This window comes from Dendrobates tinctorius, unplaced genomic scaffold, assembly GCF_039654945.1.
Source record: "Dendrobates tinctorius isolate UK_male_01 unplaced genomic scaffold, ASM3965494v1 ptg000442l, whole genome shotgun sequence".
Lineage (NCBI taxonomy): Eukaryota > Metazoa > Chordata > Amphibia > Anura > Dendrobatidae > Dendrobates > Dendrobates tinctorius.
In genome coordinates, this window is record NW_027362105.1 from 448,608 (window position 1) to 474,268 (window position 25,661).

At 47.9% G+C, this 25,661-nt stretch overlaps 1 protein-coding gene across 1 annotated transcript in view; it reads right to left on the bottom strand.

Moving 5' to 3' along the window:
• The window catches only part of LOC141077372 (sodium/potassium-transporting ATPase subunit beta-2-like), a 28,705-nt gene extending 4,886 nt beyond the window's left edge, over positions 1-23,819 (bottom strand). Inside the window, exons 1-5 of the mRNA XM_073564266.1 lie at positions 23,662-23,819; positions 13,188-13,316; positions 11,622-11,729; positions 11,172-11,377; positions 8,789-8,860 (exon numbers count right to left, since the gene is read on the bottom strand). Of these exons, the coding sequence (XP_073420367.1) occupies positions 8,789-8,860; positions 11,172-11,377; positions 11,622-11,729; positions 13,188-13,316; positions 23,662-23,773 (627 nt within the window). The 5' untranslated portion in view covers positions 23,774-23,819. The remainder of the gene's footprint in view (positions 1-8,788; positions 8,861-11,171; positions 11,378-11,621; positions 11,730-13,187; positions 13,317-23,661) is intronic.
• Between the last annotated feature and the right edge of the window lie 1,842 nt (positions 23,820-25,661).

The following is a 25,661-nucleotide window of genomic DNA, read 5'->3' on the forward strand; positions in this document are numbered from 1 at the left end:
TACATTATAGGGTATCAGACAGGCAACACCCGTACATACATTATAGGGTATCATACAGGCGACACCCATACATACATTATAGGGTATCATACAGGCGACACCCGTACATTATAGGGTATCATACAGGCGACACCCGTACATACATTATAGGGTATCATACAGGCGACACCTGTACATACATTATAGGGTATCATACAGGCGACACCCGTACATACATTATAGGGTATCATACAGGCAACACCCGTACATACATTATAGGGTATCATATAGGCGAGACCCGTACAAACATTATAGGGTATCATACAGGCGACACCCGTACATACATTATAGGGTATCAGACAGGCAACACCCGTACATACATTATAGGGTATCATACAGGCGACACCCGTACATACATTATAGGGTATCATACAGGCGACACCCGTACATTATAGGGTATCATACAGGCGACACCCGTACATACATTATAGGGTATCATACAGGCGACACCTGTACATACATTATAGGGTATCATACAGGCGACACCCGTACATACATTATAGGGTATCATACAGGCAACACCCGTACATACATTATAGGGTATCATATAGGCGAGACCCGTACAAACATTATAGGGTATCATACAGGCGACACCTGTAAATACATTATAGAGTATCATACAGGCGACACCCGTACATACATTATAGGGTATCATATAGGCGACACCCGTACATACCGTACATTATAGGGTATCATATAGGCGACACCCGTACATACCGTACATTATAGGGTATCATACAGGCGACACCCGTACATACATTATAGGTTGTAATTGTAATGTAAAATATCATGTGATTTCTTCGAAACAATCCAGAATCTTCCATTCTCGACCCCCTTTTTCTTTCCCCCTTGTCACACATGGCAGCACTGTGCCTGCATCTGAAGCTTCACACATGCATCTGTAACACTACACCCATTCTTTCCTGTCCCCCCCTCCTCATTGCAAGGAATGTTAATTAGCCAGGAGAGTATTTTTCTTTGTCCTCAATATGTGGTGAATATAAGTGTGGAAAATATTAAAGGGGCCGTACCTCGGACCCCGTCCATGACAGAAATATGAAAACTATATATTGGTAATGTGTGCCGATCGGGCTTCACTACAGTGGTTCTTGCTAAATTCTAGCATCAACAGAATCCGAGAAACGGAGCTCTCCTGCACAGAGCGGAATAAACAGCTAGTGTTTGATGTCATTACAAAGCTAATTTCAATATAAGATGAATGATGGTTCTGCCGATATTCTGCTAGGCTCTCAAACCCAGATATGATGGTTATAAGTTTTCAGGACCCAAAGCTGAAAGGGGAGGACCGTCACCAGCCAGCCCCTTTTGGTGAGGTCACAAGCTCAGACTTATAAGTCTGCAACTGAGCCCCCCTAGTTAGTTGCTGCTTGGGAGCTCGGTGCCACAAGACGTCATCCATGAACTACGATGTCTGGCTCCACCCCCAGCACGGTTCTGCCTGAAATGATCTAAACAATATGTAAGTGTATCTCTCTGCTTTTAAACCCATTTTATTTGTAATCATATTGTACATATTTTATTGCCTCATTTCGCAAAACCTTACCTTCTGTAAACACTGCCCATCCTTTGGGAATAAACTATAAAATTTGTTCGTTCTGCCTCCATGCTCTGTGACGAACTCATGCGCCTATAAGCTAATTACGCTACTGATTCGGGTTTGCTTCGAACCCCTCTATTAATTTTAAATATTAATTGGAGAAATCTGAAGCTGGTGGCGGCGTGGTGTGTTTTGGTTGGTTGGGCTAGCTGGCAGTGATGGAAGGGGTTTTATAAGCTGATTGTGTGGCTGCGGCCAAAGCATTTATAACTCCCTCACTGCAAGCGGGCCTAATAGCCACTGCACAACAAGTAGCTTGTCCGGCGACTAATTATCCTAGGTGTAGTTCCCTGACTGACCTGTGGGTAAGGGGGGCGTCGGAGAGCTGCAAGTTCCAAAGGGGAACTGGAAAGCGGGATATACATAAATCCCGGCAGCTTGTAACATAATGTGGCAGTGGTGGGATAACCAAAATAAACCCCCTGCGGTAAATTTTTAGGGCATCGTGCCAGCGGTGGGATAACTAAGATAAACCCCCTGCGCCTGTGATAGCTGTGTGTGGCCAAGGGTCACATTCCCTGTCCGTGACATATTGGTGTCAGCGGTGGGATTGTGACATAGGGTATCATACAGGCGACACCCGTACATATGATATCAAGTGTACATTATAATACACATCTAAACAGAGGATAACCATCACCTACACCTTACATAATATCCATCACTTGTACATTATCACACAGACCAGACACCTATACAATATATATAAAACCCATCACTTCTAAATTATACATCACACAGCTGACACGTGATATTTTCCACATCACCTATGCATTATATATCATCCACTTAACACATATACAATGTATATAACTTATACTTTAATATCAACACCTATACTATATGTCATACACCCCAGCACCCATACATTATATCATACACACCAGCACCCATACATTATATCATACACACCAGCACCCATACATTATATCATACACACCTGGCACCCATACATTATGTCATACACACCAGCACCAATACTTTATATCATACACACCAGCACCCATACATTATATCATACACACCAGCACCTATACATTATATCACACACACCTGGCACCCATACATTATATCATACACCCCAGCACCTATACATTATATCATACACACCAGCACCCATACATTATATCATACACACCAGCACCCATACATTATATCATACACACCAGCACCCATACATTATATCATACACACCTGGCACCCATACATTATATCATACACACCAGCACCCATACATTATATCATACACACCTGGCACCCATACATTATGTCATACACACCAGCACCAATACTTTATATCATACACACTTGGCACCCATACATTATATCATACACACCAGCACCCATACATTATATCATACACACCAGCACCTATACATTATATCACGCACACCTGGCACCCATACATTATATCATGCACACCAGCACCTATACATTATATCATTCACACCAGCACCTATACATTATATCATACACACCAGCACCCATACATTATATCATACACACCAGCACCCATACATTATATCACGCACACCTGGCACCCATACATTATATCATGCACACCAGCACCTATACATTATATCATATACACCAGCACCTATACATTATATCATACACACCAGCACCCATACATTATATCATACGCACCTTGCACCCATACATTATATCACACACAACAGCACCTATACATTATATCATACACACCAGCACCCATACATTATATCATGCACACCAGCACCTATACATTATATCATACACACCAGCACCCATACATTATATCATACACACCAGTACCCATACATTATATCATACACACCAGCACCTATACATTATATCATACACACCAGCACCCATACATTTTATCATACACACCAGCACCTATACATTATATCATACACACCAGCACCCATACATTATATCATATACACCAGCACCCATACATTATATCATACACACCAGCACCCATACATTATATCATACACACCAGCACAATACATTATATCATACACACCAGCACCCATACATTATATCATACACACCTGGCACCCTTACATTATATCATACACACTGGCACATATACATTATATAAGGGACACACCAGCACCTATACATTATATCATACACACCAGCACCCATACATTATATCATACACACCAGCACCCATACATTATATCATACACAACAGCACCTATACAATATATCATACACACCAGCACCCATACATTATATCATACACACCTGGCACCCTTACATTATATCATACACACTGGCACCTATACATTATATCATACACACCAGCACCCATACATTATATCATACACACCAGCACCCATACATTATATCATACACATCAGCACCCATACATTATATCATACACACCAGCACCCATACATTATATCATACACATCAGCACCCATACATTATATCATACCAGCACCCATACATCATACACACCTGGCACCCATACATCATATCATGCACACCAGCACCAATACATTATATCATACACACCAGCACCCATACATTATATCATACACACCTGGTACCCATACATTATATCATACACACCAGCACCCATACATTATATCATACACACCAGCACCTATACATTATATCAAACACACCTGGCACCCATACACTATATCATACCAGCACCCATACATCATACACACCTGGCACCCATACATCATATCATGCACACCAGCACCAATACATTATATCATACACACCAGCACCCATACATTATATCATACACACCAGCACCTATACATTATATCATACACACCAGCACCCATACATTATATCATACACACCAGCACCTATACATTATATCATTCACACCAGCACCCATACATTATATCATACACACCAGCACCCATACATTATATCATACACACCAGCACCCATACATTATATCATACACACCTGGCACCCATACATTATATCATACACACCTGGCACCTATACATTATATCATACACACCAGCACCCATACATTATATCATACACACCAGCACCTATACATTATATCATACACACCAGCACCAATACATTATATCATACACACCAGCACCCATACATTATATCATACACACCTGGCACCCATACATTATATCATACACACCTGGCACCTATACATTATATCATACACACCAGCACCCATACATTATATCATACACACCAGCACCTATACATTATATCATACACACCAGCACCAATACATTATATCATACACACCAGCACCCATACATTATATCATACACACCAGCACCCATACATTATATCATACACACCAGCACCCATACATTATATCATACACACCAGCACCTATACATTATATCATACACACCAGCACCAATACATTATATTATACACACCTGGCGCCCATACATTATATCATACACATCAGCACCCATACATTATATCATACCAGCACCCATACATTATATCATACACATCAGCACCCATACATTATATCATACCAGCACCCATACATCATACACACCTGGCACCCATACATCATATCATGCACACCAGCACCAATACATTATATCATACACACCAGCACCCATACATTATATCATACACACCTGGTACCCATACATTATATCATACACACCAGCACCCATACATTATATCATACACACCAGCACCTATACATTATATCAAACACACCTGGCACCCATACACTATATCATACCAGCACCCATACATCATACACACCTGGCACCCATACATCATATCATGCACACCAGCACCAATACATTATATCATACACACCAGCACCCATACATTATATCATACACACCAGCACCTATACATTATATCATACACACCAGCACCCATACATTATATCATACACACCAGCACCTATACATTATATCATTCACACCAGCACCCATACATTATATCATACACACCAGCACCCATACATTATATCATACACACCAGCACCCATACATTATATCATACACACCTGGCACCCATACATTATATCATACACACCTGGCACCTATACATTATATCATACACACCAGCACCCATACATTATATCATACACACCAGCACCTATACATTATATCATACACACCAGCACCAATACATTATATCATACACACCAGCACCCATACATTATATCATACACACCTGGCACCCATACATTATATCATACACACCTGGCACCTATACATTATATCATACACACCAGCACCCATACATTATATCATACACACCAGCACCTATACATTATATCATACACACCAGCACCAATACATTATATCATACACACCAGCACCCATACATTATATCATACACACCAGCACCCATACATTATATCATACACACCAGCACCTATACATTATATCATACACACCAGCACCAATACATTATATCATACACACCAGCACCTATACATTATATTATACACACCTGGCGCCCATACATTATATCATGCACACAAGCACCATACATTATATCATACACACCAGCACCCATACATTATATCATACACACCAGCACCCATACATTATATCATACACAACAGCACCCATACATCATACACACCTGGCACCCATACATTATAACATACACACCTGGTACCCATACATTATATCATACACAACAGCACCCATACATCATACACACCTGGCACCCATACATTATAACATACACACCTGGTACCCATACATTATATCACACACACCAGCACCCATACATTATATCATACACACCAGCACCCATACATTATATCATACACACCAGCACCCATACATTATATCATACACACCAGCACCCATACATTATATTATACACACCTGGCACCCATACATTATATCATACACACCAGCACCCATACATTATATCATACACACCAGCACCTATACATTATATCATACACACCAGCACCCATACATTATATCATATACACCAGCACAATACATTATATCACACACACCAGTACCCATACATTATATCATACACACTGGCACCTATACATTATATAAGGGACACACCAGCACCCATACATTATATCATACACACCAGCACCCATACATTATATCATACACAAAAGCACCTATACAATGTATCATACACACCAGCACCTATACATTATATCATACACACCAGCACCAATACATTATATTATACACACCTGGCACCCTTACATTTTATCATACACACTGGCACCTATACATTATATAAGGGACACACCAGCACCCATACATTATATCATACACATCAGCACCCATACATTATATCATACACACCAGCACCCATACATTATATCATACACACCAGCACCTATACATTATATCATACACACCAGCACCCATACATTATATCATACACACCAGCACCCATACATTATATCATACACACCAGCACCCATACATTATATCATACCAGCACCCATACATCATACACACCTGGCACCCATACATAATATCATGCACACCAGCACCAATACATTATTTCATACACACCTGGCACCCATACATTATATTATACACACCTGGCACCCATACATTATATCATACACACCTGGCACCCATACATTATATCATACACACCAGCACCTATACATTATATCATACACACCAGCACCCATACATTATATCATACACACCAGCACCAATACATTATATCATACACACCAGCACCCATACATTATATCATACACACCTGGCACCCATACATTATATCATACACACCAGCACCCATACATTATATCACACACACCAGCACCTATACATTATATCATACACACCTGGCACCCATACATTATACCATACACACCAGCACCCATACATTATATCATACACACCTGGCACCCATACATTATATCACACACACCTGCACCCATACATTATATCATACACACCTGGCACCCATACATTATATCATACACACCAGCACCCATACATTATATCATACACACCAACACCCATACATTATATCATACACACCAGCACCCATACATTATGTCATACACACCAGCACCTATACATTATATCATACACACCAGCACCTATACATTATATCATACACACCAGCACCTATACATTATATCACACACACCAGCACCCATACATTATATCATACACACCTGGCACCCATACATTATATCATACACACCAGCACCTATACGTTATATCATACACACCTGGCACCCATACATTATATCATACACACCTGGCACCCATACATTATATCATACACACCAGCACCTATACATTATATCATACACACCTGGCACCCATACATTATATCATACACACCAGCACCTATACATTATATCATACACACCTGGCACCCATACATTATATCATACACACCAGCACCTATACATTATATCATACACACCTGGCACCCATACATTATATCATACACACCAGCACCTATACATTATATCATACACACCTGGCACCCATACATTATATCACACACACCAGCACCCATACATTTTATCATACACACCAGCACCCATACATTATATCATACACACCAGCACCCATACATTATATCATACACACCAGCACCCATACATTATATCATACACACCAGCACCTATACATTATATCATACACACCAGCACCTATACATTATATCAAACACACCAGCACCTATACATTATATCATACACACCTGGCACCCATACATCATATCATGCACACCAGCACCAATACATTATATCATACACACCAGCACCTATACATTATATCATACACACCAGCACCTATACATTATATCATACACACCAGCACCTATACATTATATCATACACACTGGCACCTATACATGATATAAGGGACACACCCATGTCACAATTCCTTCTGCGGAAGCTTAGCTACAAGTAGAATGCAAGCAGCAGATCTAACGTGGGGTTTGTGCGGCATTTAGAGGGGATGTATAGGGGAGTCATCTTATATGGGGGTGAATGAAGGATTGTCATCCAACCACCATGAGACTCATCTATAGGAACTCATCTATATGAGGACTCCTACATTTTCTGCCTCTTACCGTCTCATTTACTTCACTTTTAAGCTTCTGAAGACAATAAAGAGAAAAGAGACTGAGACTTCAGAGAAGAGGCAGAATGTGAGCGTCTACCTCAGACGTTCATGCACTCACCTTCCCGGAACAGTTCACGGTGATAGAAGTCAGAGATATTTCCGGAATTGGCTCTGGCAAAAAATGTATTACCTGCAGAAAGACATGGGAAATTACCATCATGAAGTACTTAGGATCAGAAGTGGCCCTCTGGAGGAGGGAAGAGCGGACCGGCAGAAAAAGAGAGAAGAGCGGACCGGCAGAAAAAGAGGGAAGATCGGACCGGCAGAAAAAGAGGGAAGAGCGGACCGGCAGAAAAAGAGGGAAGAGCGGACCGGCAGAAAAAAAGGGAAGAGCGGACCGGCAGAAAAAGAGGGAAGAGCGGACCGGCAGAAAAAGAGGGAAGAGCGGACCGGCAGAAAAAGAGGGAAGAACGGACCGGCAGAAAAAGAGGGAAGAGCGGACCGGCAGAAAAAGAGGGAAGAGCAGACCGGCAGAAAAAAAGGGAAGAGCGAACCGGCAGAAAAAAAGGGAAGAGCGGACCGGCAGAAAAAGAGGGAACAGCGGACCGGCAGAAAAAGAGGGAAGAGCGGACCGGCAGAAAAAGAGGGAAGAGCGAACCGGAAGAAAAAGAGGGAAGAGCGGACCGGCAGAAAAAGAGGGAAGAGCGGACCGGCAGAAAAAGAGGGAAGAGCGGACCGGCAGAAAAAGAAGGAAGAGCGGACCGGCAGAAAAAAAGGGAAGAGCGAACCGGCAGGAAAAGAGGGAAGAGCGAACCGGAAGAAAAAGAGGGAAGAGCGGACCGGCAGAAAAAGAGGGAAGAGCGGACCGGCAGAAAAAGAGGGAAGAGCGGACTGGCAGAAAAAGAGGGAAGAGTGGACCGGCAGAAAAAGAGGGAAGAGGGGACCGGCAGAAAAAGAGGGAAGAGCAGACCGGCAGAAAAAGAAGGAAGAGCGGACCGGCAGAAAAAGAAGGAAGAGCGGACCGGCAGAAAAAAAGGGAAGAGCGAACCGGAAGAAAAAGAGGGAAGAGCGGACCGGCAGAAAAAGAGGGAAGCGCGGACCGGCAGAAAAAGAGGGAAGCGCGGACCGGCAGAAAAAGAGGGAAGAGCGGACCGGCAGAAAAAGAGGGAAGAGCAGACCGGCAGAAAAAGAGGGAAGAGCGGACCGGCAGAAAAAGAAGGAAGAGCGGACCGGCAGAAAAAAAGGGAAGAGCGAACCGGCAGGAAAAGAGGGAAGAGCGGACCGGCAGAAAAAGAGGGAAGAGCGGACCGGCAGAAAAAGAGGGAAGAGCGAACCGGAAGAAAAAGAGGGAAGAGCGGACCAGCAGAAAAAGAGGGAACAGCGGACCGGCAGAAAAAGAGGGAAGAGCGGACCGGCAGAAAAAGAGGGAAGAGCGAACCGGAAGAAAAAGAGGGAAGAGCGGACCGGCAGAAAAAGAGGGAAGAGCGGACCGGCAGAAAAAGAAGGAAGAGCGGACCGGCAGAAAAAAAGGGAAGAGCGAACCGGCAGGAAAAGAGGGAAGAGCGGACCGGCAGAAAAAGAGGGAAGAGCGGACTGGCAGAAAAAGAGGGAAGAGCGGACCGGCAGAAAAAGAGGGAAGAGCGGACCGGCAGAAAAAGAGGGAAGAGCGGACCGGCAGAAAAAGAAGGAAGAGCGGACCGGCAGAAAAAGAAGGAAGAGCGGACCGGCAGAAAAAAAGGGAAGAGCGAACCGGCAGGAAAAGAGGGAAGAGCGGACCGGCAGAAAAAGAGGGAAGAGCGGACCGGCAGAAAAAGAGGGAAGAGCGGACCGGCAGAAAAAGAGGGAAGAGCGAACCGGCAGAAAAAGAGGGAAGAGCGGACCGGCAGAAAAAGAGGGAAGAGCGGACCGGCAGAAAAAAAGGGAAGAGCGGACCAGTGAAGTAAGAATGAGAGGGCCGGTGGAAGAAGGGAGAGCAGGCTCAGGGAAGAGTAGAACAGTAGAGGAGGAATGAGTGGATTGGTGGAGGGAGGAACGGGTAGACCTGTGGGAGGCAGGGATGAGATAAAATTTGTGGATCAGCTGGGAGTGAAATGGAGAGGATGTGCCGACCAGTGGGAAAGGAAGAGCAGTCCGGCAGAAGTGCTGACCGGTATGTGGGGGGGGGGACGGAAAGGCGAACTAGCGGGGGGCAGGGACCAGACCAGACATGCGGATCACCTGGGAATGAAATGGAGAGGACGTGTGGACTGCTGGGAAAGGAAGAGTTTTGGGGGTGGATGGGCGTACTGGCGTGGGGCAGGGACGAGAAAAGACATGCAGATCCTGCGGACCAATGGGAAAGGAAGAGCGGTCTGGCGGAAGAGCGGACCGGTAGAGGGAGGCAGGGACGAGACAGGACGTGTGGATCAGCCGGGAGGGGAATGGAGAGGATGTACGGTCAAGTGAGAAGGGAAAGGACGGGGCACATTAGGAGCTTGATTGATGTGATGATGTAGGCTCACCCTGTTCATCTTTATGAGCACACATGGCGCGCCATCTTTATATCCGAATGTCGGGTCATCAATACCAGAACAGTTCTCCAGCTTTTGGCGTAGAAACCAGCAGGCCTTCTTTGGGTAATTTCTGACATCGCCAGTGTCTTCTTGATTATTGTACACCCCACTGGTGCAGTTGATGCCTCTCTCCTCCTGTACGGTAGTGTTATAGTCTTTGCAAGAGTGAAAAGTGAATCTTATTATTTTCCATTTCATGGGGAAGTCATAGCCAAGAGGCTGCATGGATGTAGGTGAGGTGGCAAATGTCTCACCTTCAGACATTCACCACCTCGCGGACATCTGTCTGAGATGGTTTAGTGAATCCTGCATTGAGCAGGGTTTGGACACAATGACCCTGGAGGTCTCTAACATTCTAGGATTCTATGATTCCATGGAAAGGTCTAATTGTTCCCTTACCTTCCAGCAGGGTCCGAAGACCTTCCTTATAGTTCTCCCAGGTGCTGTTCTGTGATGTTAGACTATACACTACCTCCAGGGTGTCCAGCTTTGGACGGATCATGAGTCCTGATGAAAAGATGAGAGCAGTAAATAGAAAAAAGCATTTCTCATACGGTGGCTCAGTGGATAGCACTGTATGGTGGCTCAGTGGATAGCACTGTATGGTGGCTCAGTGGCTAGCAGTGTATGGTGGCTCAGTGGATAGCACCGCAACCTTGCAGCACTGGGGTCCTGGGTTCAAATCCCACCAAGGACAATATCTGCAAGGAGTTTGTGTATGTGTTTGCGTGGGTTTCCTCCCACATTCCAAAGACATACTGATAGGGAATTTAGATTGTGAGCCCCATTGGGGACAGTGATGATGATGTGTGCAAACTGTAAAGCGCTGCGGAATATGTTAGCGCTATATAAATATAAAGATTATTATAGATTCTTTAAAGGGCTAGTCTCAAAATCACAATGCCGTCTCATAATCTTTCTTGGTTTATGCCACTATAACACATTGTCAGATCTGCTCCTGGCTCATTTTAGCCTTTAGTTGTCAATGCATCCGTCCGACTGTAGTTCCGGTGCCCCTGGGTAATAATGCTCAGTGCAGCCTCTCTCCTGCTAACACAGTGCGGATTTTATCTTCTGCCATCAGTATAGCTACTGTCGCTTTACATCATTGTTAGCTGGTTTATAGCAGAGCTTGACTCTCCTGCACCCCTCCACAATGGAGCTGGAAACAGCTCAGCAGTGCAGAGCTACTGAACTGAGCTGCATTTGATGCCTGCTGCTCACAGATCAGTCACATGAAACTGCAAATGCTGCTTTGTTGCATATAGCAGAAGATAATCCTCTGACATATGAATCAACATATGAATTATAGATCTGTCAGCAGCAGCTAAAAATCATGCAAAAACCACACAGCAGCCATATTGATTTAGAGCGGCCACAAAGCATTTCCTCTTCCGATAAAAAGTAGATTGTAAGCTCTTACGGGCAGGGACGTCATTATATTGCTTTAATTATTGTATTACTTATGACTTGTATATGAACTGTTGAATTGTACAGCACCTCGGAATATGTTGTAGGCTAGCTATAAAAATAAAGATGATTATTAGATAAGACCTCATCCATCCAATGGTAGAAAATGCAGCAATAACTTTATAACATTACATATACATTTCAGGAGGCCTTTGTCAAGCTTCACGGATGGATCTTATCTGCTTTCTAACGTTGGACGGATTAATTAGATTGGATCCCTTGTGACGCTGCATCCTAATACGATGCAGACCGTGTGGGGAGAAAACCATCTACATTGACACCTCACAGTCATCGAGTGCCAAGGTAGAGCAGTTTGTTGGTCCACCGGCTCCACCACTCGGGACACATGCCTGTTAGCTCCAACCTCTTCATTCCCACCAGGAAAACAACTTTTCTTTCTCTCTCTTAATCAAGGTCTGAAGGAAGACCCAGTGTCACACCCCTTACTCTCGAACAATATGTACCCACAAAACGCCACAAACTTGAGTGATTTACCTGGATTAGTGAGTCGATCTGTGTATTTCGGATTATACTCATCAATGGTCTGCAGCATCACCCACATACTGAATGAGAAGACAGCCGTGAGGAAGGCATAGAACACCACGTAAAACAACACAATCAGCACTGCAGGAAAGAAAGGGTTAAAGAAATTAATACAATACAGTCATACAAAAGGGAGCAGATCCCTAACACACCTGTCCAATGCCATTCCAGAGGGGCAGGAAGATAAGGGCAATGGGGGCAAGAACATGGTCCTGATAGGTGGTACAACATGGGACACATTCAATGGACAGGGCATATTCTCCGTATGATGCCAGATATAACTTCCCTCCATGATGCCCACTCCCAGAAGAGTTAGTGGATATGATAAGTTCCTCCCATTATGTCCCCTATGATGCCCACTCCAAGAAAATGTAACAGTTCTCTCAATGATGCCCACTCCAAGAACATTTAGTGGATGTGATGTTTCCTCCATGATGCCCCCTGTGATGCCACCTTCCAGAACATTTAGTGGATGTGATGTTTCCTCTATTATGTCCCTTGTGATGCCACCTTCCAGAACATTTAGTGGATATGATGTTTCTTCTATTATGTCCCCTGTGATGCCACCTTCCAGAACATTTAGTAGATGTGATGTTTCCTCTATTATGTCCCCTGTGATGCCACCTTCCAGAACATTTAGTGGATGTGATGTTTCCTCTATTATGTCCCCTGTGATGCCACCTTCCAGAACATTTAGTGGATGTGATGTTTCTTCTATTATGTCCCCTGTGATGCCACCTTCCAGAACATTTAGTAGATGTGATGTTTCCTCTATTATGTCCCCTGTGATGCCACCTTCCAGAACATTTAGTGGATGTTTCCTCCATGATGCCCCCTGTGATGCCACCTTCCAGAACATTTAGTGGATGTGATGTTTCCTCTATTATGTCCCCTGTGATGCCACCTTCCAGAACATTTAGTGGATGTTTCCTCCATGATGTCCCCTGTGATGCCACCTTCCAGAACATTTAGTAGATGTGATGTTTCCTCCATGATGCCCCCTGTGATGCCACCTTCCAGAACATTTAGTGGATGTGATGTTTCCTCTATTATGTCCCCTGTGATGCCACCTTCCAGAACATTTAGTGGATGTTTCCTCCATGATGTCCCCTGTGTTGCCACCTTTCACAACATTTAGTGGATGTGATGTTTCCTCCATGATGCCCCCTGTGATGCCCACTCCAAGAAAATGTAACAAATATAAGTTTCCCCTATTATGCCAACTTCCTGAAGACTTTGTGGATATGGCAAGTTCCCCCTACTAGGTCCACTTACATATTATGTAGTAGACATGATAAAATCCCTACATGATGCCACCTATCAGGCCAACTCCTAGAAGATTTATAGAATATGGCAAATTTCCCCTAGGATGGCAGATGCCACACATATTTTAATGATTGTCACCACACCCCAAGGATAGGAATCATCACTGGCACCATCTATTACTAATGCACCAAATCAGAGACATGGCAAAGCTAAAGATTCAGAGCATTACTGGCCCTTCTGCTGAAGGTAGAGGGGACTTTAGTGTCTGATTCATTCCTTGTGTCTAGTGACAGTCTCATGTCCCACCGCTCTTACAGAAGGACCCTACAAGGATGGAAAAGTCTTCAGAGAAGATGCAAAGTTCAAATCATCTCTTGAAAACAACCCTTGATGTGAGAAGTGTCAGGTGCCCCATCACCCAGTGCCCTCCTCAGCACCATCTGTATAGCCAGGACCAGGAGGAATGATGGCAGTCATATGGTGACGTCCAGGGCGAGACATCTGTTGTCTTATGCAATCACCTCAATCTCACCAAGCTCAAACTTCAATCATTCCACAGATTATTCCTGTCCTTGCCCTCACTTAATGATCCAAAGAAGAGAAAAAGGACAAGGGGTAAAAAAAAGGTCAAGGCAAGCAGCAAAGAGGGCACTAACTGCCTAACTGTACCCATCACTAGAGCACCCTACCCCACTGTACCCATGTTTCCTGCCCTCCACCACTACACGAGAGAAAGGACATGGGGCAAAATAAAGCTCAAGACATGGGGTAAAGAGGGCACTAAGTGCCAAACTGTACCCACTACTAGAGCACCCTACCCCACTGTACCCATCATTTCTGCCCTCCACCACCACACAAGAGAGAAAGGACATGGGGCAAAAAAGCTCAAGACACGGGGTAAAGAGCGCAGTAGCTGCCAAACTAATACTAGAGAAGAGAGAAGAGAGAGCTAGAGAAGAGAGAGCGAATACTAGAGAAGAGAGAGAGAGGATTCAAAAAGATATAAATAAACTGGAGCAGTGGACAGCAACTAACAGAATGGTTTTTAACAGGGAGAAATGCAAAGTACTACATCTGGGCAATAAAAATGAAAAAAGCATATATAGAATGGGAGGAATAGGGCTAAGTGACAGCACATGTGAAAAAGACTTGGGTATACTAATAGATCACAGACTGAATATGAGTCAACAGTGTGATGCAGCAGCAAAAAAGGCAAATGCAATTCTAGGATGTATTAACAGAAGCATACAGTCTAGATCACGTGAAGTCATTATTTCCCTCTACTCCTCTTTGGTCAGACCTCATCTGGAATATTGTGTCCAGTTTTGGGCACCACATTTTAAAAAAGACATCAACAAACTGGAACAAGTTCAGAAAAGAGCGACCAGAATGGTGACCGGTCTGCAAACCCTGTCTTATGAGGAAAGGTTGCAGGATTTGGGAAAGTTTAGGTTGCAAAAGAGAAGACTGAGAGGAGACTTAATAGCTGTCTACAAATATCTAAAGGGCTGTCACATTGTAGAAGGATCAACTTTATTCTCATTTGCACAAGGAAAGACTAGAAGCAATGGGATGAAGCTGAATGGGAGGAGGCACAGATTAGATATTAGAAAAAACTTTTTGACAGAGTGATCAATGAGTGGAACAGGCTGCCACGAGAAGTGGTGAGTTCTCCTTCAATGGAAGTCTTCAAACAGAGGCTGGACAGACATCTGACTGGGATGATTTAGCGAATCCTGCTTTGAGCAGGGGGTTGGACCAGATGGCCCAGGAGGTCCCTTCCAACTCTACGATTCTATGATTCTATGAAACTGTACCCATCACTAAAGCACCCTACCCCACTGTACCCATCATTCCTGCCCTCCACCACCACACAAGAGAGAAAGGACACGGAGAAAAAAAGCTCAAGACACGGGGTAAAGAGGGCAGTAACTGCCTAACTGTACCCACCACTACAGCACTATACCCCACTGTACCCATCTTTCCTGCCTGTTCAAGTCAGTACCAGCCATTTCTGCGCCTTCCCACTTCCATGATTCCAGCATCTTTTCCTAGGTGGGAGCAGCTATAGACATAACATTGAGCACCCTGGCACGGCTTTACCCTGGCACACCCAACATCTCTCCTCAGTCCTCACTAGCACCTCCAAAATCCGGCCGCCCCAGCACCGCTTTATCTCAGTCACCCCAGCACCTCCTTACTCCGGCCGCCCCAGCACCTAATTACTCCAGCCGCCCCAGCACCTAATTACTCCAGCCGCCCCAGCACCTAATTACTCCGGCTGCCCCAGCACCTAATTACTCCGGCCACCCTAGCATCACTTTATCTCAGTCACACCAGCACCTAATTACTCCGGCCGCCCCAGCACCTAATTACTCCGGCCACCCTAGCACCTCCTTACTCCGGCCGCCCCAGCACCTAATTACTCCAGCCGCCCCAACACCTAATTACTCCGGCCGCCCTAGCACCTAATTACTCCGTCCACCCCAAAACCTAATTACTACGGCCACCCCAGCATCGCTTTATCTCAGTCGCCCCAGCACCTAATTACTCGGGCCACCCCAACACCTAATTACTCCGGTCGCCCCAGCATCACTTTAACTCAGTTGCCCCAGCACCTAATTACTCCTGCCACCCCAGCACCACTTTATCTCAGTCGCCCCAGCACCTAATTACTCCGGCCGCCCTAGCATCAATTTATCTCAGTCACCCCAGCAGCTCCTTACTCCGGCCGCCCCAGCACCTAATTACTCCGGCCACCCCAGCACCTAATTACTCCAGCCGCCCCAGTACCTAATGACTCAGGCCGCCCCAGCACCTAATTACTCCGGCCGCCACGCATCGCTTTATCTCAGTCGCCCCAGCACCTAATTACTCCGGTCGCCTCAGCACCTAATTACTCCGTCCACCCCAACACCTAATTACTCAGGCCGACCCAGCATCACTTTATCTCAGTCGCCCCAGCACCTCCTTACTCCGGCCACCCCAGCACCTAATTAATCCGGCCGCCCCTGCATCACTTTATCTCAGTCGCCCCAGCACCTCCTTACTCCGGCCACCCCAGCACCTAATTACTCAGGCTGCCCCAGCATCTAATTATTCCAGCCACCCCAGCATTGCTTTATGACAGTCGCCCCAACACTTAATTACTCCGGCCGCCCCAGCATCACTTTATCTCAGTCGCCCCAGCACCTGCTTACTCCGGCCGCCCCAGCACCTAATTACTCCGGCCGCCACGCATCGCTTTATCTCAGTCACCCCAGCACCTAATTACTACGGCCACACTAGCATCACTTTATCTCAGCTGCCCCAGCACCTAATTACTCCAGCCACCCCAGCATCACTTTATCTCAGTCGCCCCAGCACCTCCTTACTCCAGCCACCCCAGCACCTAATTACTCCGGCCACCCCAGCATCGCTTTATCTCAGTCGCCCCAGCACCTAATTACTCCGGCCACCCCAGCACCTAATTACTCCGGCCACCCCAGCATCACTTTATCTCAGTCGCCCCAGCACCTAATTACTCCGGCCGCCCCAGCATCGCTTTATCTCAGTCACCCCAGCACCTCCTTACTCCGGCCGCCCCAGTACCTAATTACTCCGGCCACCACGCATCGCTTTATCTCAGTCGCCCCAGCACCTCCTTCCTCCGGCCGCCCCAGTACCTAATGACTCCGGCCACCATGCATCGCTTTATCTCAGTCGCCCCAGCATCTAATTATTCCAGCCGCCCAGCATCACTTTATCTCAGTCGCCCCAGCACCTCCTTACTCCGGCCGCCCCAGTACCTAATGACTCCGGCCACCAGGCATCGCTTTATCTCAGTCGCCCCAGCACCTAATTACTCCGGCCGCCACGCATCGCTTTATCTCAGTCACCCCAACACCTAATTACTCTGGCCGCCCCAGCATCGCTTTATCTCAGTCACCCGAACACCTAATTACTCCGGCCGCCCCAGCATCGCTTTATCTCAGTTGCCCCAGCACCTAATTACTTCGGCCGCCCCATCACGTCTTACTCCGGTCGCCCCAGCATCGCTTTATCTCAGTCGCCCCAGCACCTAATTACTCCAGCCGCCCCATCACATCTTACTCAGGCCACCCCAGCATCTAATTACTCCGGCCGCCTCAGCATCGCTTTATCTCAGTTGCCCCAGCACCTAATTACTCCAGCCGCCCCATCACTTCTTACTCAGGCCACCCCAGCATCTAATTACTCCGGCCGCCTCAGCATCGCTTTACCTCAGTCACCCCAGCACCTCCTTACTCCGGCCGCCCCAGTACCTAATTACTCCGGCCACCACGCATCGCTTTATCTCAGTCGCCCCAGCACCTCCTTCCTCCGGCCGCCCCAGTACCTAATGACTCCGGCCACCATGCATCGCTTTATCTCAGTCGCCCCAGCACCTAATTACTCCGGCCGCCACGCATCGTTTTATCTCAGTCACCCCAACACCTAATTACTCTGGCCGCCCCAGCATCGCTTTATCTCATTCGCCCCAGCATCTAATTATTCCAGCCGCCCAGCATCACTTTATCTCAGTCGCCCCAGCACCTCCTTACTCCGGCCGCCCCAGTACCTAATAACTCCGGCCACCCCAAAACCTAATTACTACGGCCACCCCAGCATCGCTTTATCTCAGTCGCCCCAGCACCTAATTACTCGGGCCACCCCAACACCTAATTACTCCGGTCGCCCCAGCATCACTTTAACTCAGTTGCCCCAGCACCTAATTACTCCTGCCACCCCAGCACCACTTTATCTCAGTCGCCCCAGCACCTAATTACTCCGGCCGCCCTAGCATCAATTTATCTCAGTCACCCCAGCAGCTCCTTACTCCGGCCGCCCCAGCACCTAATTACTCCGGCCACCCCAGCACCTAATTACTCCAGCCGCCCCAGTACCTAATGACTCAGGCCGCCCCAGCACCTAATTACTCCGGCCGCCACGCATCGCTTTATCTCAGTCGCCCCAGCACCTAATTACTCCGGTCGCCTCAGCACCTAATTACTCCGTCCACCCCAACACCTAATTACTCAGGCCGACCCAGCATCACTTTATCTCAGTCGCCCCAGCACCTCCTTACTCCGGCCACCCCAGCACCTAATTAATCCGGTCGCCCCAGCATCACTTTATCTCAGTCGCCCCAGCACCTCCTTACTCCGGCCACCCCAGCACCTAATTACTCAGGCCGCCCCAGCATCTAATTATTCCAGCCGCCCCAGCATTGCTTTATGTCAGTCGCCCCAACACTTAATTACTCCGGCCGCCCCAGCATCACTTTATCTCAGTCGCCCCAGCACCTCCTTACTCCGGCCGCCCCAGCACCTAATTACTCCGGCCGCCACGCATCGCTTTATCTCAGTCACCCCAGCACCTAATTACTACGGCCACACTAGCATCACTTTATCTCAGCTGCCCCAGCACCTAATTACTCCGGCCACCCCAGCATCACTTTATCTCAGTCGCCCCAGCACCTCCTTACTCCGGCCACCCCAGCACCTAATTACTCCGGCCACCCCAGCATCGCTTTATCTCAGTCGCCCCAGCACCTAATTACTCCGGCCGCCCCAGCATCGCTTTATCTCAGTCACCCCAGCACCTCCTTACTCCGGCCGCCCCAGCATCACTTTATCTCAGTCGCCCCAGCACCTCCTTACTCCGGCCACCCCAGCATCACTTTATCTCAGTCGCCCCAGCACCTCCTTACTCCGGCCACCCCAGCATCACTTTATCTCAGTCGCCCCAGCACCTCCTTACTCCGGCCACCCCAGCACCTAATTACTCCGGCCACCCCAGCATCACTTTATCTCAGTCGCCCCAGCACCTAATTACTCCGGCCGCCCCAGCATCGCTTTATCTCAGTCACCCCAGCACCTCCTTACTCCGGCCGCCCCAGTACCTAATTACTCCGGCCACCACGCATCGCTTTATCTCAGTCGCCCCAGCACCTCCTTCCTCCGGCCGCCCCAGTACCTAATGACTCTGGCCACCATGCATCGCTTTATCTCAGTCGCCCCAGCATCTAATTATTCCAGCCGCCCAGCATCACTTTATCTCAGTCGCCCCAGCACCTCCTTACTCCGGCCGCCCCAGTACCTAATGACTCCGGCCACCAGGCATCGCTTTATCTCAGTCGCCCCAGCACCTAATTACTCCGGCCGCCACGCATCGCTTTATCTCAGTCACCCCAGCACCTAATTACTCAGGCCGCCCCAGCATCGCTTTATCTCAGTTGCCCCAGCACCTAATTACTTCGGCCGCCCCATCACGTCTTACTCCGGCCGCCCCAGCATCGCTTTATCTCAGTCGCCCCAGCACCTAATTACTCCAGCCGCCCCATCACATCTTACTCAGGCCACCCCAGCATCTAATTACTCCGGCCGCCTCAGCATCGCTTTATCTCAGTTGCCCCAGCACCTAATTACTCCAGCCGCCCCATCACTTCTTACTCAGGCCACCCCAGCATCTAATTACTCCGGCCGCCTCAGCATCGCTTTATCTCAGTCGCCCCAGCACCTAATTACTCCAGCCGCCCCATCACATCTTACTCAGGCCACCCCAGCATCTAATTACTCCGGCCGCCTCAGCATCGCTTTATCTCAGTCGCCCCAGCACCTAATTACTCCAGCCGCCCCATCACGTCTTACTCAGGCCACCCCAGCATCTAATTACTCCGGCCGCCTCAGCATCGCTTTATCTCAGTCGCCCCAGCACCTAATTACTCCAGCCGCCCCAACACTTCTTACTCAGGCCACCCCAGCATCTAATTACTCCGGCCGCCTCAGCATCAGTTTATCTCAGTCGCCCCAGCACCTAATTACTCCGGCCGCCCCAGCATCAATTTATCTCAGTCTCGCCAGCAGCTCCTTACTCCGGCCGCCCCAGCACCTAATTACTCCGGCCACCCCAGCACCTAATTACTCCAGCCGCCCCAGTACCTAATGACTCAGGCCGCCCCAGCACCTAATTACTCCGGCCGCCCCAGCATCTAATTATTCCAGCCGCCCCAGCATCGCTTTATCTCAGTCGCCCCAACGCTTAATTACTCCGGCCGCCCCAGAATCACTTTATCTCTGTCGCCCCAGCACCTCCTTACTCCGGCCACCCCAGCACCTAATTACTCAGGTCGCCCCAGCACCTAATTACTCCGGCCACCCCAGCATCGCTTTATCTCAGTCACCCCAGCACCTAATTACTCCGGCCACCCCAGCACCTAATTACTCCGGCCACCCCAGCATCGCTTTATCTCAGTCGCCCCAACACTTAAAAACTCCGGCCGCCCCAGCATCACTTTATCTCAGTCGCCCCAGCACCTCCTTATTCCGGCCACCCCAGCACCTAATTACTCCGGCCACCCCAGCATCGCTTTATCTCAGTCGCTCCAACACTTAATTACTCCTGCCACCCCAGCATCGCTTTATCTCAGTCACCCCAGCACCTAATGACTTCGGCCGCCCCAGTACCTAATGACTCCGGCCGCCACGCATCGCTTTATCTCAGTCAACCCAGCACCTAATTACTCCTGCCACCCCAGCACCTAATTACTCCGGCCGCCCCAGCATCGCTTTATCTCAGTCACCCCAGCACCTCCTTACTCCGGCCGCCCCAGTACCTAATTACTCCGGCCACCACGCATCGCTTTATCTCAGTCACCCCAACACCTAATTACTCTGGCCGCCCCAGCATCGCTTTATCTCAGTCGCCCCAGCACCTATTTACTTCGGCCGCCCCATCACGTCTTACTCCGGCCGCCTCAGCATCGCTTTATCTCAGTCGCCCCAGCACCTAATTACTCCAGCCGCCCCATCACATCTTACTCAGGCCACCCCAGCATCTAATTACTCCGGCCACCTCAGCATCGCTTTATCTCAGTCACCCCAGCACCTCCTTCCTCCGGCCGCGCCAGTACCTAATTACTCCGGCCACCACGCATCGCTTTATCTCAGTCGCCCCAGCACCTCCTTCCTCCGGCCGCCCCAGTACCTAATGACTCCGGCCACCATGCATCACTTTATCTCAGTCGCCCCAGCATCTAATTATTCCAGCCGCCCAGCATCACTTTATCTCAGTCGCCCCAGCACCTCCTTACTCCGGCCGCCCCAGTACCTAATGACTCCGGCCACCACGCATCGCTTTATCTCAGTCGCCCCAGCACCTAATTACTCCGGCCGCCACGCATCGCTTTATCTCAGTCACCCCAACACCTAATTACTCTGGCCGCCCCAGCACCTAATTACTCCTGCCACCCCAGCACCTAATTACTCCGGCCGCCCCAGCATCGCTTTATCTCAGTCACCCCAGCACCTCCTTACTCCGGCCGCCCCAGTACCTAATTACTCCGGCCACCACGCATCGCTTTATCTCAGTCACCCCAACACCTAATTACTCTGGCCGCCCCAGCATCGCTTTATCTCAGTCGCCCCAGCACCTATTTACTTCGGCCGCCCCATCACGTCTTACTCCGGCCGCCTCAGCATCGCTTTATCTCAGTCGCCCCAGCACCTAATTACTCCAGCCGCCCCATCACATCTTACTCAGGCCACCCCAGCATCTAATTACTCCGGCCACCTCAGCATCGCTTTATCTCAGTCACCCCAGCACCTCCTTCCTCCGGCCGCGCCAGTACCTAATTACTCCGGCCACCACGCATCGCTTTATCTCAGTCGCCCCAGCACCTCCTTCCTCCGGCCGCCCCAGTACCTAATGACTCCGGCCACCATGCATCACTTTATCTCAGTCGCCCCAGCATCTAATTATTCCAGCCGCCCAGCATCACTTTATCTCAGTCGCCCCAGCACCTCCTTACTCCGGCCGCCCCAGTACCTAATGACTCCGGCCACCACGCATCGCTTTATCTCAGTCGCCCCAGCACCTAATTACTCCGGCCGCCACGCATCGCTTTATCTCAGTCACCCCAACACCTAATTACTCTGGCCGCCCCAGCATCGCTTTATCTCAGTCGCCCCAGCACCTCCTTACTCCGGCCACCACGCATCGCTTTATCTCAGTCGCCCCAGCACCTAATTACTCCGGCCGCCCCAGCACCTAATTACTCCGGCCGCCCCAGCACTTAATTACTCCGGCCGCCCTAGCATTGCTTAATCTCAGTCGCCCCAATTTCTCCTTACTCCTGCCGCCCCAGCACCTCTTCTCTTACCCCAGCTGCTGCCTGTCCGGCCCATAAATTCCCGGGTCCTTGGGTTCCACATAAATTCCTTAAACTCATCCATTATTTGGCTGCAGGTCTTCTTTTGGGTGAGCGCAGCCATGATGCTGATGATCTTATCTCAGAAAAGTCCCAGAAGACTAATCCCCAGAACTAGAGCAGCAGCTTATAAATCTCTTCATAGCTCTGCCCCCTCATGAATAATAATCAGCTCCAGCCCAGATGGCAACAATGTATCAGATCACAAGAAGAAACCTGTAAACCAGGAGAGGATTAGATACACGACTCAGCAGACAGTATCACACAGGATAGGATTAGATACACAGCTCACCAGTCATTAATCACACAGGAGAGGATTAGATACACGGCTCAGCAGACAGTATCACACAGGAGAGGATTAGATACATGGCTCAGCAATCAGTATCACACAGGAGAGGATTAGATACATGGCTCAGCAATCAGTATCACACAGGAGAGGATTAGATACACGGCTCAGCAGTCAGTATCACACAGGAGAGGATTAGATACACGGCTCAGCAGTCAGTATCACACAGGATAGGATTAGATACACGGATCAGCAGACAGTATCACACAGGAGAGGATTAGATACACGGCTCAGCAGACAGTATCACACAGGAGAGGATTAGATACACGGCTCAGCAGACAGTATCACAGGAGAGGATTAGATACGCAGCTCAGCAGTCAGTATCACACAGGATAGGATTAGATACACGGCTCAGCAGTCAGCATCACACAGGAGAGGATTAGATACACAGCTCAGCAGTCAGTATCACACAGGATAGGATTAGATACACGGCTCAGCAGTCAGTATCACACAGGATAGGATTAGATACACGGCTCAGCAGTCAGTATCACACAGGATAGGATTAGATACACGGCTCAGCAGTCAGTATCACACAGGAGAGGATTAGATACACGGCTCAGCAGACAGTATCAAACAGGATAGGATTAGATACACGGCTCAGCAGTCAGTATAACACAGAATAGGATTAGATACACAGCTCCGCAGTCAGTATCACACAGGAGAGGATTAGATACACAGCTCCGCAGTCAGTATCACACAGGAGAGGATTAGATACACGGCTCAGCAGTCAGTATCACACAGGGGAGGATTAGATACACGGCTCAGCAGTCAGTGTCACACAGAATAGGATTAGATACACTGCTCAGAAGTCAGTATCACACAGGAGAGGATTAGATACACGGCTCAGCAGTCAGTATCACACATGAGAGGATTAGATACACAGCTCCGCAGTCAGTATCACACAGGAGAGGATTAGATACACGTCTCAGCAGTCAGTATCACACAGGAAAGGATTAGATACATGGCTCAGCAGTCAGTATCACACAGGATAGGATTAGATACACAGCTCAGCAGACAGTATCAAACAGGATAGGATTAGATACACGGCTCAGCAGTCAGTATCACACAGGATAGGATTAGATACACGGCTCAGCAGTCAGTATCACACAGGATAGGATTAGATACACAGCTCAGCAGTCAGTATCACACAGGATAGGATTAGATACACGGCTCAGCAGTCAGTATCACACAGAATAGGATTAGATACACAGCTCCGCAGTCAGTATCACACAGGATAGGATTAGATACTCAGATCAGCAGTCTTTATCACATAGGAGAGGATTAGATACACGGCTCAGCAGTCAGTATCACACAGGGGAGGATTAGATACACGGCTCAGCAGTCAGTATCACACAGGATAGGATTAGATACACGGCTCAGCAGTCAGTATCACACAGGAGAGGATTAGATACACGGCTCAGCAGACAGTATCACACAGGAGAGGATTAGATACACGGCTCAGCAGTCAGTATCACACAGGAGAGGATTAGATACACGGCTCAGCAGGCGGTATCACACAGGATAGGATTAGATACACGGCTCAGCAGTCAGTATCACACAGGATAGGATTAGATACACGGCTCAGCAGTCAGTATCACACAGGAGA